Raw genomic sequence first — 17,514 nt, forward strand, 5'->3', positions numbered from 1 at the left:
AATAGGGAGGTAGAAATTCTTTTATTTCCTGTGTACATCATGAGCATGTTTTTTAAAAATAATAATACAATTACTGATGATCCTTTTGAAGATTTTTAAAAATGAAATGGGAAAATGTTTAGATTATACCCTTGAAGGGAAAAACTAGAATTCAGATCTATGCAGGATGATCAAAGAATGTTGAAAAAGGAGCATGTGTGCCATTTTTGTGTTGTGTGACGTGGGGGGTGGATGGACAGACACTCATTTTAAAATTTTTTTTCAAGCAGTCCTTGTACCTCAGCCTCCTAAGTAACTGGCATACCACTGTGCTTGGCCTTGATGCTCCTTTCTGTAAGATGTTTTGGAAGGCAGTATACCAAAATGATGTGAATGGATTATTTTTTTAAAAAATATTTTCAAGAAAGAATTTACACCTTTATAATCGGATAAAATTAGTAAAAAGTTGTTTAAAAATAATTCTTTTATTTATTGCATGATCCTGGATAATACTCGGTTTAACCTTGCTTCCTCAGCCATCCTGGGACATCGTCTAGCTCATGGAAGAGAAAATTTGGTGTCCATATTTGTCTCTGGGCATGTAAAGAATGTTCTTCACTGCATTGTATTCATTCCCTAACTATTTTGTCTTTTAAAGATTTTTTTTCTGTTTACATATGTTGGTTTTCTTTTTATCTTTCAGTTCTTGTTTTTTTTTTTTTCCCTCTTTGCTTAGATTTTAAATTTTTAGCCTCACTTTAATTTCTGTTACCATGTCTTCACCCTTGGTCTGTCATTTGAAACGATGGCTCTTTTTTACTTTTATACCCTTTAAATCATTCTTATTCTTTCTGAGTGTTCCAGCAGATCTTAGAACTATTGAGAATTACTATGCCAGCCATTCCTGTTTCATTATTTGGTGAAATCTTACTAAGGGCACGTTATCTTTGACAGATATTTCTTAGCTCAGTTTGATTTAACAAAATTTTATGAGTACTTGCTCTTTGACAAGTACTGTGCCAGCTGTTCTGGCTATATAAGTGAATATATCAGTTATTCGATTTACAACTTAAAGTTCAACTCACCTCTGTCAGTTTTTAGTTTCACAAAATCAGCCAAATGAGTTGCAGTTGTAAATTTTGGACATAGTTGAACCCATTTATTGTGAAGTGAAGGAACAGAAATATGTTATACTTAAAAAGTAGATGTTTAATAAGCTGTCAGCACTTCTAACCCCTCTTAAAAAACTGTTTTCGTGTCATGAAATCTTGAAATCTAACATTTAGAAGCAGAGCTTTACTAGTTGGATGTTGGTTAATGGCCAGGAAGTCCTTGAGGTTACAGTGGCAGTGGTTGTTGCTTGTTTTGGGTTTAATTTGTTGTATACTTTTCCTATCCTCTACCATGTTGCTATTAATTGGCAAAATGCATTCAGTCACAATATATAATTGGTAATTTTGGGGGGACCGTTTTATACTAGCAGGGATTACTGTACATCAGCTGTCTTTTGATCTCAGCTATGAATGATTCTGAATGGATTTAAAATAAAAATTTGTAATCATGTATTTAAAATGAAAAATAACTGTCAGTATTTCCAAAATAACGTTATAATTTTTATTTTATTTTTTGTTTTCAAAAAATGCTTTCTCTGAGGGATTAAAAACCCGTTGAAGGTATTAATTAATCCCTTCTCAGCTTTATCTCCGATATGTGGTGAGAAGAGGTCTTTTTTTCCGTTGTGAAATGGAAACTGAGGTCCATACTACTTAATGCGATATTCTACAATAGCACCTACCTTATGCTGAGCTTCATTCATGTCTGTAGTCACAAAGTGAGTGGGTGTGCACCCTTTCTCTGGAACTTTTGAGACTAAGTCCTTTCATAAAACAGCAGGAGAAAAACTAAAGTCATTTCCAGAGTTACTTGCCTTTGGGTTAGTGCTCACAAAGGAGAAAATTGAAGCTTAAGGGAAAATTTTAGAGAGAGAGATGAGTGTATGAAAATAGTTTTGCAGTAAATTGACTTTCTAAAAGTTTATTGATGGAGTTTGAGGGCCCTTCTGGCTCTGATAATAAAATCAGCAGGTTATGTTTTTCAGAGTTGAAATGGCAAGCTGTTTATCACCCTAAATTTAACTGAAATATGTTTTTAGGTTAAAACTGAGAAAATAATTGTAGGATTTAATCTAGAGTGATGTGCATGTACATCTGTGTTCATAGAAGTGTGTACTATGATAAATACACATATAAAAATATCAGTGTGCACACACATAGTAACAACTGTTTCATCATTAGGTGTGGCAGGCAGTATTCCAGCTATATAATTGAATTTTCCTGCTGATTGATACCTTAATTTATCTGTACTTTAAAAGTAATTCCTCCACTTTGTTCTAGAAATATTTAAATATTTAGACAATGTATTATATTTTTCCTGTCATTTAAAGTTGAAGTTTTTTTTACTCTGTAGCAGTACCATAAACCTGTGTCTTTTTTTATAATGAAAACATTTTTATTTTACTTTATTCATTTGTCTATTGAAGCATTTTATTTGTAAATATGTATTACATCCATAGATGAAGAACCCCAGGATTTTCTCTCCTGTGTGTTTTTGTGTTGCTTCTTCATGGTCCATGATGTGAGCTGAGTCAGTACAATGAAACCAAACTGGTGGGATGGGAGCAGATTAGTCTGTGATTTTTCTAGATTTTTCTAGATCTTTGAGTTGGACATCAAATCTGGGGCTGATCACACTTGCTCACAACAACTTGTTCACACTGTGAGGTTCCCAATAATTTTCCCAGCTCTGTGATCATCAGTGATTTCAAATTCGCTCATGTGCCCATGCTTTGTCATCACAGTTGATGAAGACACCAGACAGTGACTTTGGAGCAAGGTCTAATAAGAACCAGGTGTTTGCCTCTCTTTTCGGTATTGTCGATGCTCTGGAAAGCAGCAAACAGGACATTTATGCATACCATTAGGGTGGCACGGAAAGATGGTGGAAAGAGCTCTTTGTGTCTTTGGGCATCTGTATCCAGGGCCTAGGGGGACCTGTGAAGTGTTTTGTAATTGTGAGTAAAATGCAGGTGAAAGAGGATGACGTCATTGAGAGGAAAAAAATGAGAAGACAAAAGAAGTCATAAAACATGAAAGAATGGACAAATCTATTATCTAATTTATTTTATAAATAGATAAACCATTATGAAAAGTTATTGGATTTGAGGACTGTTGGATTTTCTTAAGATAGTTTAGGCTAGGAACTTACAGGTTTATATTGGTAGAAAAGAGTTGTTGGGAGGATGCCAGTTCAATTCCTGGTAAATGCTTTCTGTTACTTTAATATCTTATACTCCACTTTTCACATTAGCCTGTGAGTGATTTTAACAATTGGAAATATGCTGTTTGGTTTAGTTCATATCTTAGTCATACTCACATTCTCAGCACTGAGCACAGTGCCAAGCACATAATGGATGCTGAAGAATTGTTCGAGTAATGATTCCCTGTTTCCCTGTAACAAGTCAAAAGGGAGACGTTAATGACTGTCATAGTGATCCTCAAGGCCTAGGATAGTGGCTCCTACATTATTTGTACTCAGTGAAAAGAATAAAACCTTATGTGATAATTTCACTCTTTAACACAGTGCGAAATTATCACTTGAACCCGAGTTATCACTTAACAAACTTTATTTTTCAAAGATCTCTGAAAAAACATGTTTGTTTTTTATTGGATTATAAATACACACATACGTAGCACATTTGTTCCAAAAGGAGTGTGTGAAGGAGATGGGGATATATTGCTGTGGTGGGGGCAGATGTTGTTCCCAATTGCACACATCCTTCCTTCCTTCCATTTGAAGAAATCTTTCCTATGGGCGTGGTCTCTTCCCTGCTTCCCCTTTGCCTGCTCTAGCCACTGCTACTGATGATGTATTTCAGTACTAAAAAGTGAGAATTATGGCTTCCAACTTCCCTACCCTTGGATTTGGCTTCGAGGGGCTCTTCTGTTGTAGATAGTGTGCGAGATGATTCCATTTCTTGAGAGCAGGGCATAGGGTTTAGTTGGCTTGGCATAGCCTGCATTCTTTCACTTAACAGGTATTTTGAGATGGGAATTAATTGGAAATTTTGTTTTTTATAGTTTTCGTGATTTAAAATTAATGTGTTTATTTTGAAGGAAGTTGATTTATGCGTTTATTTAAAGTTTATTAGTTTATTTAAAGTTAATCATTAAGATGAGGGGCTTGGCCTTCTTAGGAAAGGTGAAATGGGTAAATACTGAATTAACCTGTTTGAGATCCTTAAATCATTTTAATTGTTGTGATTGTCCACGTCATGAAGTTTATGAGTCTCTTTTAAAGAAAACTGAATGTAGTAAACTTCCGGCATATGTCAAAAACTATAGCCTGAAAAACACAAGTAAACACTAGTTAAACCTTTATTCAGTATCATGGCATGTTGTCATTTGATCTTTCTTTGTTGATAAATTAATATTTAATACAGATACAAAGGAGGACAGTGAAATTGCCTGGCATAGTGTTATTACAAGGTGGTTATCCAGTTGATCCAGAATACACTACACTGATTTTTTAAACAGCATTGAATGAAATGACAAAATAAAAATTTAAGTACTTGGAACCCTTACAATACATTTTTATACCCCTGTCTGTGACAGTCACCTCTTTATTGGAAATATACTGGGGAGATCCAGTATAGTATATACTGGGGAGATCCAGTTCCAGTGTAAAGAGGGCTCATGACAAAAACAAAAGTGGTAAGGGTGGGGCTGTAGTGGGAGGACTTTAGTTGGTTTTGAAGAAAGTGGTAACTAGTGCTTCTTTTCCCGTTCAGCTCCCTCGTGAAAGATGCTTCTGTTCCTCTGATTGATGTTACAAACCTCCCTACTCCTCGAAAATTCCTTGATACCTCTCACTATTCTACTGCTGGAAGCTCAAGTGGTAAGTATTTAATTCTTCAGCCACTAAGCTTTTTAGTATGCCTTAGTTCCTAGGTAGAGATCTGGAGGAGCTTTTTGGGGGCTGAGCTAGGTTGGGCTGGGCTAGGTGGGCCTGAGCTAAGTGTGTTGGAACCTGTGATGAGCCCTTTGCAACCTTCAGAGCAAATAAGATGTACAGTGATTTATTGGGCTGTTGCATTATCAGGGTTGAAAAGTGGCAGCTGAACCTGGCCTGCCTGCTGAATCCAGCTCCATCTGTGTTTTGTTTGACCAGCACTGTTTTTCTTTCTTTCTTTCTTTCTTTTTTTTTTTGAGACGGAGTCTCGCTCTGTTGCCCAGGCTGGAGTGTAGTGGCACGATTTTGGCTCTCTGCAACCTCTGCCTCCTGGGTTCAAGGGATTCTCCTGCCTTGGCCTCAAGAGAAGCTGGGATTACAGGTGCCTGCCACCATGCCCAGCTAATTTTTGTATTTTTAGTAGAGACAAGGTTTCACCATGTTGGCCAGGCTGGTCTCAAACTCCTGACCTCCCAAAGTGCTGGCATTACAGGCGTGAGCCACCACACCCGGGCGACCAGCACTGTTTTTCTAAAGTTGAGTTTGGATGCTTTTTGATAGAGCATATGCTTTCCATTGTGCTATAATCTTTACTACTCCTAGTAGCTTTTACTTATTTATCTCATGTATTGCATTCAATGTCTGGTCCTGGGAGCTTTTGAGTGTGTGACCTCTGTCCTATGCCCTCTCCACTCCTAAATGTGCATGCATCCACGTGTGCACTCATAGTCATACCTGTAACACACTTTGAGGAAATATCTACAAACTTATCTTTTCTTCTTTGGAGATATCCAATATCCTATTGAATAAGACAAAGCCATTTTGGGGTTATGTTTAAGGTTGAGGGCAGGAGGGTATACTTTGGATGCAAAGATTTAGGGGAATCTTGTGGATTGCCTTAGGCTTGCCTTTGCAGAGGGTTCAGCTCAACTGGGCTTGGAGAGCTTCTGGGCCTCTGCAGAGAGTTTCTCTGCTATTGTAACTGGGTTGGGGAAGAAGACTCTATGTCTTTTGTGGGATGCCTCGCAGGTGCCTTCTTGTGGCAGCCAAAATCTTCATTGCCTTTTAACGAAATTGTAATGTTTATTATCATTGTCTTTTCAGATAAACATTGGTTCTTATAGTTCTATTAGTGCTGTAGAGCTTGAAATAATGAAAAGGTAGAAAAAAATAGGAAAACAATTTGGATTCAATCAGTACATTTTGTGTAACTAATTGGAAATGTTTCTGTTGAGAGCTTAATATATTGTTGGGGCATATTTTGTTACCTTAAAATGCCACTTAAAATTGTTTTAGGATTATTTAGGCTTGGAATCTTCAAGTTTATTACTTTAACTACAGGAAAGTATAGAATTTGATAATAGATTTTCCTTTGTTTAATTAGTAGCTAAGTTTTAAAAAATTGCAATCATTTATTTTTATTATGATACTTTACAGTAGTTTGTACTCCAGCCTCTTCTTGGAGCTAGAAAGGTTTTGTTTTCTCCCTCTTTCTGATGTAATGTTGCTTTTGAGTTTTAACACTGCTCTGAGGGGTTGTAGACTGTGAAATTATGAAACAAAATATATTTGTATCTTTGATATGTATTTTATCTCTGCCTTTTATGGAAATTACCAGTTGTTACATCTTTGCTCTTTTGTGATGTGAATCATTACTGCTTAGCCTGGTTATATTAATTTATGTAAATGTTGCCAAGTCAGTGGCCAAGTGAAATAAAAAATTTAATTATTTATGAAGAAATGACAGGGCAGGCTTTGCAAATGAGTGTTGTATAAATATAAAATAAGCTGAAATATGCCAGTTATGGCAAATTTCAGTGGAAGCTAATTTTGCTATATCTATTATTCTTACTATGATAGGCCTTTTTGATAGGCACTTTATCTGTCAGCTTCTGGAGTTTGCATTCATTACTTAGTGGAGTTCATGGTGACACTCTGATTTTGGTATTATTAGGAATTACTGTTGAAGAACTGCTTGGTAGTTGACTGGGGCTAGGAGCATTATGGAGACTGCTTGTAGAGATATGTATAAACCTTTTATTTATTTATTTATTTATTTATTTGAGACGATGTTTCACTCTTGTGGCCCGAGCTGGAGTGCAGTGGTGCGATCTCGGCCCACTGCAACCTCCTCCTTCTGGGCTCATGCGATTCTCCTGCCTCAGCCTCCGAAGTAGCTGGGATTACAGGCATGCACCACCACACCCAGCTAATTTTTGTAGAAACAGGGTTTCACTATGTCAGCCGGGCTGGTCTCAAACTCCTGACCTCAGGTAATTGTCCGCCTTGGCCTCCCAAAGTGTTTGGATTACAGTCATGAGCTACCATGCCTGGCCAGACGTTTCTTTTTAGATGGGTTCATTTCCTTGACTATTTTGAAGACTTGATCGTGTGCTTTTTTTTTTTTTTTCTGTGCGTGACCAAAAAAGAAGGTAAAAATATTATTGATTAAAGTCAATAATAGCAGAGGTTAATATGTGTTTAGTGCCTACCATATGGTAAAGCAATGTCTTAAGTGCTTTACATGAATTAACTCATTTAGTCCCTCAACAATTTTATAACAATTTATTATCAGTCCCATTTTACAGATGAGAAAACTGAGGCACAGGGAGGTTAATAATTGATAAAAGTTTACACAGTTGACAAGTGGTTGTGATTTCAGCTCAGAGCCAGGTTCGACTATGCTCTTCTAACCAGTTTGTTTTGCTGAAAACAAGCTAGGTGTCCTCTTTGTATTAATTTTCTACTCACACAAACTTAGTGGCTTAAACAACATAAATTTATTATCTTACAGTTTTGTAGGTGAGAAGTCTAACACAAATCTGATAGCAGTAAAATCAAGGTGTTGGCAGGGCTGTGTTCCTTTTTGGAGGCTCTAGGGGAAAATCTATTTTCTTGCCTTTCTGGCTCCTGGAGGCCACCATATTCCTTGGTTCATTCATGGTTTCCTTCCTCCATCTTCAAAACCAGCAATGGTGGGTCACATTCTTCTCACATTGCCTCTCTCTGACCCACTCTTCTGTGCCTCTTTCCTCTTTTTAAGGAGTCATGTGATTAGATTGATTCCACCTGGATAATTCTGGCTAATCTTCCCATCTCAAGGTCCTTAACTTTAATTACATCTGCAGTCTCCTTTGCCATGTGACTAATCACAGGTTCTAGGGATTAGGACATGAATATCTTTGGGCAACCATAATTCTGCTTACCACACTCTATGCTGCCCATTTTGTGACTTAAGTTATCTTTAGGAGCAAGTGTAAAAAATTTGACTTTCTTCAAATTATGTAGCGAAATCTTTTTAAGTCATTGCAGTGTAGTCTTTAGGACTCTATTAATCTGGATCACATTATTAAAGGGAATTGTATAAATGAGGAAGATGTAAATTATGTAGAGAACTGCACAAAATGTTACTAAGTACATATAAAAGTATGGGGCTGATGAAATATACTATAATAAAAAGCAGGAATTTTGTCTTATTCTTAATAATAAACTGGAAGTCCTAAGAGTCTATTTGTGAAGTGCTCTGCAAGTCAGCCTAGAAAGTAATAGCTGTTTTCAGCTGGGAATTTAACATAGGCTCTTAAAGCTCCTCTCTCATTTTGTGAAACAGTAAGATTGAGGGTGTAATCCATTAGAAATGACACTTTTATAGAGGAAGTTCCAGTAGGGAATCCCTGGGTAGTATGGCTCTCCCATTGGGATACCATAAATTAAGATTGGAGGTGATTCCTGAGAACTTTCAGGTTGTTATTAATTAAATGAGAATTTTGATTGCTTTTAAACAAGTTGTTTTTCACATGTCCTATTTTGAGGTAGAGTTGTGGGTGACTTTTTCTTTTAAATTATACTTTAAGTTCTGTGGTACATGTGCAGAATGTATAGTTTTGTTACATAGGTATACACGTGCCATGGTTTGCTGCACCCATAAACACATCATCTATATTAGGTATTTCTCCTAATGCTATCCCTCCTCTAGCCCCGCCCCGACCGAAAGGCCCAGGTGTGTGATGTTCCTCTCCTGTGTCCATATGTTCTCATTGTTCAACTCCCACTTATGAGTGAGAACATGAGGTGTTTGGTTTTCTGTTCTTGTGTTAGAGGACATGAACTCATCCTTTTTTATGGCTGCATAGTATTCCATGGTGTATATGGGCCACATTTTCTTTATCCAGTCTATCATTGATGGACATTTGGGTTGGTTCCAAGTCTTTGCTATTGTGTATAGGGCCATAATAAACATACATGTGCATGTGCTTTATAGTAAAATGATTTATAATCTTTGGGTATATACCCAGTAATGAGATTGCAGGGTCAAACGGTATTTTTGGTTCCAGATCCTTGAGGAATTGCCACACTGTCTTCCACAATGGTTTAACTAATTTACACTCCCACCAACAGTGTAAAAGCATTCCTATTTCTCCACATCCTCTCCAGCATCTGTTGTTTCCTGACTTTTTAATGATCACCATTCTAACTGGTGTGAGATGGTATCTCATTGTGGTTTTGATTTGCATTTCTCTGATGACCAGTGATGATGAGCATTTTCATTATGTTGGCTGCATAAATGTCTTCTTTTGAGAAGTGTCTGTTCATATCCTTCACCCACTTTTTGATGGGGTTGTTTGTTTTTTTCTTGTACATTTGTTTAAGTTCTTTGTAGATTCTGGATATTAGCCCTTTGTCAGATGGATAGATTGCAAAAATTGTCTCCCATTCTGTAGGTTGCATGTTCACTCACAGCTTTTGCTGTGCAGAAGCTCTTTAGTTTAATTAGATCCCATTTGTCAATTTTGGCTTTTGTTGCCATTGCTTTTGGTGTTTTAGACAAAGTCTTTGCCCATTCCTATGTCCTGAATGGTATTGCCCAGGTTTTCTTCTAGGGTTTTTATGGTTTTAGGTCTTATGTTTAAGTCTTTAATCCACCTTGAGTTAATTTTTGTATAAGGTGTAAGGAAGGGGTCCAGTTTCAGTTTTCTGCATATGGCTAGCGAGTTTTCCCAACACCATTTATTAAACAGGGAATCCTTTCCCCATCGCTTGTTTTTGTCAGATTTGTGAAAGGTCAGATGGTTGTAGATGTGTGGTGTTATTTCTGAGGCTTCTGTTCTGTTCCATTCTTCTGTATATCTGTTTTGTTACCAATACCATGCTGTTTTGGTTACTGTCACCTTCTAGTATAGTTTGAAGTCAGGTAGTGTGATGCCTCCAGCTTTGTTCTGTTTGCTTAGGATTATCTTGGCTATGCAGGCTCTTTTTTGGTTCCATATGAAATTTAAAGTAGTTTTTTTCCAATTCTGTGAAGAAAGTCAATGGTAGCTTGATGGGGATAGTATCGAATCTGTAAATTACTTTGGGCAGTATGGCCATTTTCACGACATTGATTCTTCCTATCCATGAGCATGGAATGTTTTTCCGTTTGTGTCCTCTCTTATTTCCTTGAGCAGTGGTTTGTAGTTCTCCTTGAAGAGGTCCTTCACATCCTTTGTAAGTTGTATCCCTAAGTATTTTATTCTCTTTGTAGCAATTGCGAATGGGAGTTCACTCATGATTTGGCTCTCTGTTATTGGTGTATAGGAATGCTTGTGATTTTTGCACATTGATTTTGTATCCTGAGACTTTGCTGAAGTTGCTTATCAGCTTAAGGAGATCTTGGGCTGAGACAGTGGGGTTTTCTAAATATACATTCATGTCATCTGCAAACAGAGACAATTTGACTTCCTCTTTTCCTAATTGAATACCCTTTATTTCCTTCTCTTGCCTGATTGCCCTGGCCAGAACTTCCAATAGTGTGTTGAATAGGAGTGGTGAGAGAGGACATCCTTGTCTTGTGCTGGTTTTCAAAGGGAATGCTTCCAGTTTTTGCCCATTCAGTATGATATTGGCTGTGGGTTTGTCATAAATAGCTCTTACTATTTTGAGATATGTTCCATCAATACCTAGTTTATCGAGAGTTTTTAGCGTAAAGGGGTGTTGAATTTTGTCAAAGGCCTTTCTGCATCTATTGAGATAATCATGTGGTTTTTGTCTTTGGTTCTGTTTATATGCTGGATTATGTTTATTGATTTGTGTATGTTGAACCAGCCTTGCATCCCAGGGATGAAGCCCACTTGATCATGGTGGATAAGCTTTTTGATGTGCTGCTGGATTCGGTTTGCCAATATTTTATTGAGGATTTTTGCATCAAGTTCATCAGGAATATTGGTCTAAAATTCTCTTTTTTTGTTGCGCCTCTGTCAGGCTTTGGTATCAGGATGATGCTGGCCTCATAAAATGAGTTAGGGAGGATTCCCTCTTTTTCTGTTGATTGGAATAGTTTCAGAAGGAATGGTACCAGCTCCTCCTTGTACCTCTGGTAGAATTCGGCTGTGAATCCATCTGATCCTGGACTTTTTTTTCGTTGGTAAGCTATTAATTATTGCCTCAGTTTCAGAGCCTGTTATTGGTCTATTCAGAGATTCAACTTCTTCCTGGTTTAGTCTTGGGAGGGTGTATGTGTCAAGGAATTTATCCATTTCTTCTCGATTTTCTAGTTTATTTGCATAGAGGTGTTTATAGTATTCTCTGATGGTAGTTTGTATTTCTGTGGGATCAGTGGTGATATCCCCTTTGTCATTTTTTATTGCGTCTGTTTGATTCTTCTCTCTTTTTTTCTCTATTAGTCTTGCTAGTGGTCTATCAATTTTGTTGGTCTTTTCAAAAAACCAGCTCCTGGATTCATTGATTTTTGAAGGGTTTTTTTGGTCTCTCTTTTCTTCAGTTCTGTTCTGATCTTAGTTATTTCTTGCCTTCTGCTAGCTTTTCAATGTGTTTGTTCTTGCTTCTCTAGTTCTTTTAATTGTGTTGTTAGGGTGTCAATTTTAGATCTTTCCTGCTTTCTCTTGTGGGCATTTAGTGCTATACATTTCCCTCTACACACTGCTTTAAATGTGTCCCAGATATTCTGGTATGTTGTGTCTTTGTTCTCATTGGTTTCGAAGAACATCTTTATTTCTGCCTTCATTTTGTTATGTACCCAGTAGTATTCAGGAGCAGGTTGTTCAGTTTCCATGTAGTTGTGTGATTTTGAGTGAGTTTCTTAATCCTGAGTTCTAATTCGATTGCACTGTTGTCTGAGAGACAGTTTGTTGTGATTTCTGTTCTTTTACAATTGCTGAGGAGTGCTTTACTTCCAACTATGGGGTCAATTTTGGAATAAGTGTGATGTGGTGCTGAGAAGAATGTATATTCTGTTGATTTGTGGTGGAGAGTTCTGTAGATGTCTATTAGGTCTGCTTGGTGCAGAGCTGAGTTCAATTCCTGTATATCCTTGTTAACTTTCTGTCTTGTTGATCTGTCTAATGTTGACAGTGGGGTGTTAAAGTCTCCCATTATTATTGTGTGGGAGTCTAAGCCTCTTTGTAGGTCTCTAAGGACTTGCTTTATGAATCTGGGTGCTCCTGTATTGGGTGGATATATGTTTAGGATAATTAGCTCTTCTTGTTGAATTGATCCCTTTACCATTATGTAATGGCCTTCTTTGTCTCTTTTGATCTTTGTTGGTTTAAAGTCTGTTTTATCAGAGACTAGGATTGCAACCCCTGCCTTTTTTTGTTTTCCATTTGCTTGGTAGATTTTCCTCCATCCCTCTATTTTGAGCCTATGTGTGTCTCTGCACATCAGATGGGTCTCCTGAATACAGCACACTGATGGGTCTTGACTCTTTATCCAGTTTGTCAGTCTGTTTCTTTTCATTGGAGCATTTAGCCCATTTACATTCAAGGATGATATTGTTATGTGTGAATTTGGTCCTGTCATTATGATGTTAGCTGGTTATTTTGCTTGTTAGTTGATGCAGTTGCTTCCTAGCATTGATGGTCTTTACAGTTTGGCATGTTTTTGCAGCAGCTGGTAGTGGTTGTTCCTTTCCATGTTTAGTGCTTCCTTCAGGAGCTCTTGTAAGGCAGGCCTGGTGGTGACAGAATCTCTCAGCATTTGCTTGTCTGTAAAGGATTTTATTTCTCCTTCACTTTTGAAGCTTAGTTTGGCTGGATATGAAATTCTGGGCTGAAAATTCTTTTCTTTAAGAATGTTGTATATTGGCCCCCACTGTCTTCTGGCTTGTAGAGTTTCTGCGGAGAGATCCGCTGTTAGTCTGATGGGCTTCCCTTTGTGGGTAACCCGACCTTTCTCTCTGGCTGCCCTTAACATTTTTTCCCTTCATTTCAACTTTGGTGAATGTGACAATTATGTGCCTTGGAGTTGCTTTTCTTGAGGATTATCTTTGTGGCATTCTCTGTATTTCCTGAATTTGAATGTGGGCCTGCCTTGCTAGGTTGGGGAAGTTCTCCTGGATAATATCCTGCAGAGTGTTTTCCAACTTGGTTCCATTCTCCCTGTCACTTTCAGGTACACCAATCAGACATAGATTTGGTCTTTTCACATAGTCCCATATTTCTTGGAGGCTTTGTTCGTTTCTTTTTACTCTTTTTTCTCTAAACTTCTCTTCTTGCTTCATTTCATTCATTTGATCTTCATTCACTGATACCCCTTCTTCCAGTTGATCAAATCGGCTACTGAAGCTTGTGCATTCGTCACGTAGTTCTCGTGCCATGTTTTTCAGCTCCATCAGGTCATTTAAGGACTTCTCTACATTGGTTATTCTAGTTAGCCATTCGTCTAATCTTTTTTTAAGGTTTTTAACTTCTTTGCGATGGGTTCGAACTTCCTCCTTTAGCTCAGAGAAGTTTGATTGTCTGAAGCCTTCTCTAAACTTGTCAAAGTCATTCTCCATCCAGCTTTGTTCCGTTGCTGGCGAGGAGCTGTGTTCCTTTGGAGGGGGAGAGGCGCTCTGATTTTTAGAATTTTCAGCTTTTCTGCTCTGTTTTTTCCCCATCTTTGTGGTTTTATCTGCCTTTGGTCTTTGATGATGGTGACGTACAGATGGGGTTTTGGTGTGGATGTCCTTTCTGTTTGTTAGTTTTCCTTCTAAGAGTCAGGACCCTGAGCTGCAGGTCTGTTGGAGTTTGCCGGAGGTCTACGCCAGACCCTGTTTGCCTGGGTATCAGCAGCAGAGGCTGCAGAACAGTGAATATTGCCGAACAGCAAATGTTGCTGCCTGATCCTTCCTCTGGAAGCTTCGTCTCAGAGGGGTAGCCGGCTGTGTGAGGTGTCATTCTGCCCCTACTGGATGGTGCCTCCCAGTTAGGCTACTCGGGGGTCAGGGACCCACTTGAGGGGGCAGTCTGTCCGTTCTCAGATCTCAAATTCCGTGCTGGGAGAACCACTACAAACTTCAAAGCTGTCAGACAGGGACACTTAAGTCTGCAGAGGTTTCTGCTCCCTTTTGTTCGGCTATGCCCTGCCCCCAGAGGTGCAGTCTACAAAGGCAGGCAGGCCTCCTTGAGCTGTGGTGGGCTCCACCCAGTTCGAGCTTCTTGGCCCCTTTGTTTACCTACTCAAGGCTCAGCAATGGCAGGCGCCCCTTCCCCAGCCTTGCTGCCGCCTTGCAGGTCAATCTCAGACTGCTGTGCTAGCAGTGAGTGAGGCTCCATGGGCGTGGGACTCTCCAAGCCAGCCGTGGGATATAATCTCCCAGTGTGCCGTTTGCTAAGACTGTTGGAAAAGTGCAGTATTAGGGTGGGAGTGTCCTGATTTTCCAGGTGCCATCCATCACTGCTTCCCTTGGCTAGGAAAGGGAATTCTCTGACCTCTTGTGCTTCCTGAGTGAGGCGATGCTTCGCCCTGCTTCAGCTCACGCTCGGTGGGCTGCGCACCCACTGTCCTGCCCCCACTGTCCGACAAGCCCCAATGAGATGAACCCAGTACCTCAGTTGGAAATGCAGAAATCACCCGTCTTCTGCGTCACTCATGCTGTGGGCTCTAGACTGGAGCTGTTCTTGTTCGGCTATCTTGGAACCACCCCTATTTTGTTAAACTTTTCCAAAAACCAGCTCCTGGATTCATTGATTTTTTTGAAGGGTTTTTTGTGCCTGTATCTCCTTCATTTCTGCTCTGATCTTAGTTATTTCTTGTCTTCTGCTAGCTTTTGAATTTGTTTGCTCTTGCTTCTCTTGTTCTTTCAATTGTGATGTTAGAGTGTCAGTTTTAGATCTTTCCTGCTTTCTCTTGTGGGCATTAGTGCTATAAATTTCCCTCCAAACACTGCTTTAAATGTGTCCCAGAAATTCTGTTGCATTGTGTCTTTGTTCTCATTGGTTTCAAGGAATATCTTTATTTCTGCCTTCATTTTGTTATTTACCCAATAGTTATTCAGGAGCAGGTTGTTCAGTTTCCATGTAGTTGTGTGATTTTGAGTGAGTTTCTTAATCCTGAGTTCTAATTTGATTGCACTGTGGTCTGAGATACTGTTTGTTATGATTTCCGTTCTTTTGCATTTGCTGAGGAGTGTTTACTTCAATTGTGTGGTCACTTTTAGAATAAGTGCTATGAGGTGCTGAGAAGAATGTATATTCTGTTGATTTGTGGTGGAGAGTTCTGTAGAGGTCTATTAGGTCTGCTTGTTCCAGAGCTGAGTTCAAGTCCTGAATATCCTTGTTAATTTTCTGTCTCGTTGATCTGTCTGATATTTACAGTGGGGTGTTAAAAAGTCTCCAACTATTATTGTGTGGGAGTCTAAGTCTCTTCGTAAGAACTTGCTTTATGAATCTGAGTGCTTCTGTATTGGGTCCGTATATATTTAGGATAGTTAGCTCTTCTTGTTGAATTGATCCCTTTACCAATATGTACTGGCCTTGTCTCTTTTGATCTTTGTTGGTTTAAAGTCTGTTTTATCTGAGACTAGGATTGCAACCCCTGTTTTTTTTTGCTTTCCATTTGCTTGGTAAATATTCCTGCATCCTTTTATTTGAGCCTATGTGTGTCTTTGCACGTGAGATGGGTTTCCTGAATACAGCACACTGCTGGGTCTTGACTTTTTATCCAATTTGCCAGTTTGTGCCTTTTAATTGGGGCATTTAGCCTGTTTAAATTTAAGGTTAATATTGTTATGTGTGAATTTGATCCTGTTATTAGTATGCTAGTTGGTTATTTTGCCTGTTGATGCGGTTTTTTCATAGTGTCGATGGTCTTTACAGTTTGGTATGTTTTTGCAGTGGTTGGTACTGGTTATTCCTTTCCATTTTAGTGCTTCCTCTGGACTTTTGTAAGGCAGGCCTGGTGGTAACAGAATCTCTCAGCGTTTGCTTGTGTGTAAAGGATTTTATTTCTCCTTCGTTTATGAAACTTAGTTTGGCTGGATATGAAATCCTAGGTTGAAAGTTCTTTTCTTTAAGAATGTTGAATATTGGCCCTCAATGTCTTCTTGCTTATAGGGTTTTGCAGAGATCTGCTGTTAGTTTGATGGGCTTCCCATTGTGGGTAATCCAGCCTTTCTCTCGGGCTGCCCATAACATTTTTTCTTTAATTTCAGCCTTGGTGAATCTGACGGTTATGTGTCTTGGGGTTGCTCTTCTTGAGGAGTATTTTTGTGGTGTTCTCTGTATTTCCTGAATTTGAATGTTGGCCTGTCTTGCTAGGTTGGGGAAGTTCTCCTGGATAATATCCTGAAGAATGTTTTCTAACTTGGTTCCATTCTCCCTGTCACTTTCAGGTACACCAATCAAATGTAGATTTGGTCTTTTCACATGGTTCCATATTTCTTGGAGGCTTTGTTCATTTCTTTTCACTCTTTTTCCTCCAATCTTGTCTTCTTGCTTTATTTTATTAATTTGATCTTCAATCACTGATATCCTTTCTTCCACTTGATCGAATCAGCTATTGAAGCTTGTGTATGCTTCACGAAGTTCTTGTACTGTGGTTTTCAGCTCCATCAGGTCATTTAAGCTCTTCTCTGTACTGGTTCTTCTAGTTAGCTATTTGTCTAACCCTTTTTCAAGGCTTTTAGCTTCCTTGTGATGGGTTAGAACATGTTCCTTTAACTTGGAGAAGTTTGTTATTACCGACCTTCTGAAGCCTACTTTTGTCAACTCATTCATCAAACTCATTCTCCATCCAGTTTTGTTCCCTTGCTGCTGAGGAGTTGTGATCCTTAGGAGAAGAGGCATTCTAGTTTTTGGAATTTTCAGCCATTTTGCACTGGTTTCACCCCATCTTCGTGGATTTATCTACCTTTGGTCTTTGAAGTCGGTGACCTTCAGATGGGGTCTCTGAGTGGCCATCCTTTTTGTTGATGTTGATACTATTTCTTTCTATGTGTTAGTTTTCCTTCTAACAGTCAGGACCCTCTGCTGTAGGTCTGCTGGAGTTTGCTGGAGGTCCACTCCAGATTTTGTTTGCCTGGGTATCACCAGCAGAGGCTACAGAACAGCAAAGATTGCTGCCTGTTCCTTCCTCTGGAAGCTTCATCTCAGAGGGGCACCAGCCAGATGCCAGCCAGAGCTCTCCTTTATGAGGTGTCTGTCGGCCCCTACTGGGAGGTGTCTCCTAGTCAGGAGGCATGGGGTTCAGGGACCCACTTGAGGAGGCAATCTGACCCTTAGCAGAGCTCAAATGCTGTGCTGGGAGATCTGTTGCTCTCTTCAGAGCCGTCAG

At 39.0% G+C, this 17,514-nt stretch overlaps 1 protein-coding gene across 2 annotated transcripts in view; it reads left to right on the forward strand.

The window, feature by feature from the left end:
* The window catches only part of EXOC4 (exocyst complex component 4), an 806,860-nt gene that overhangs the window by 59,474 nt on the left and 729,872 nt on the right, over positions 1–17,514 (forward strand). For both annotated transcript variants that reach the window (XM_001139207.7, XM_063815016.1), the window contains exon 5: positions 4,826–4,932. In XM_001139207.7, the coding sequence (XP_001139207.1) occupies positions 4,826–4,932 (107 nt within the window). The remainder of the gene's footprint in view (positions 1–4,825; positions 4,933–17,514) is intronic.

This window comes from Pan troglodytes, chromosome 6, assembly GCF_028858775.2.
Source record: "Pan troglodytes isolate AG18354 chromosome 6, NHGRI_mPanTro3-v2.0_pri, whole genome shotgun sequence".
NCBI classification, from domain to species: domain Eukaryota; kingdom Metazoa; phylum Chordata; class Mammalia; order Primates; family Hominidae; genus Pan; species Pan troglodytes.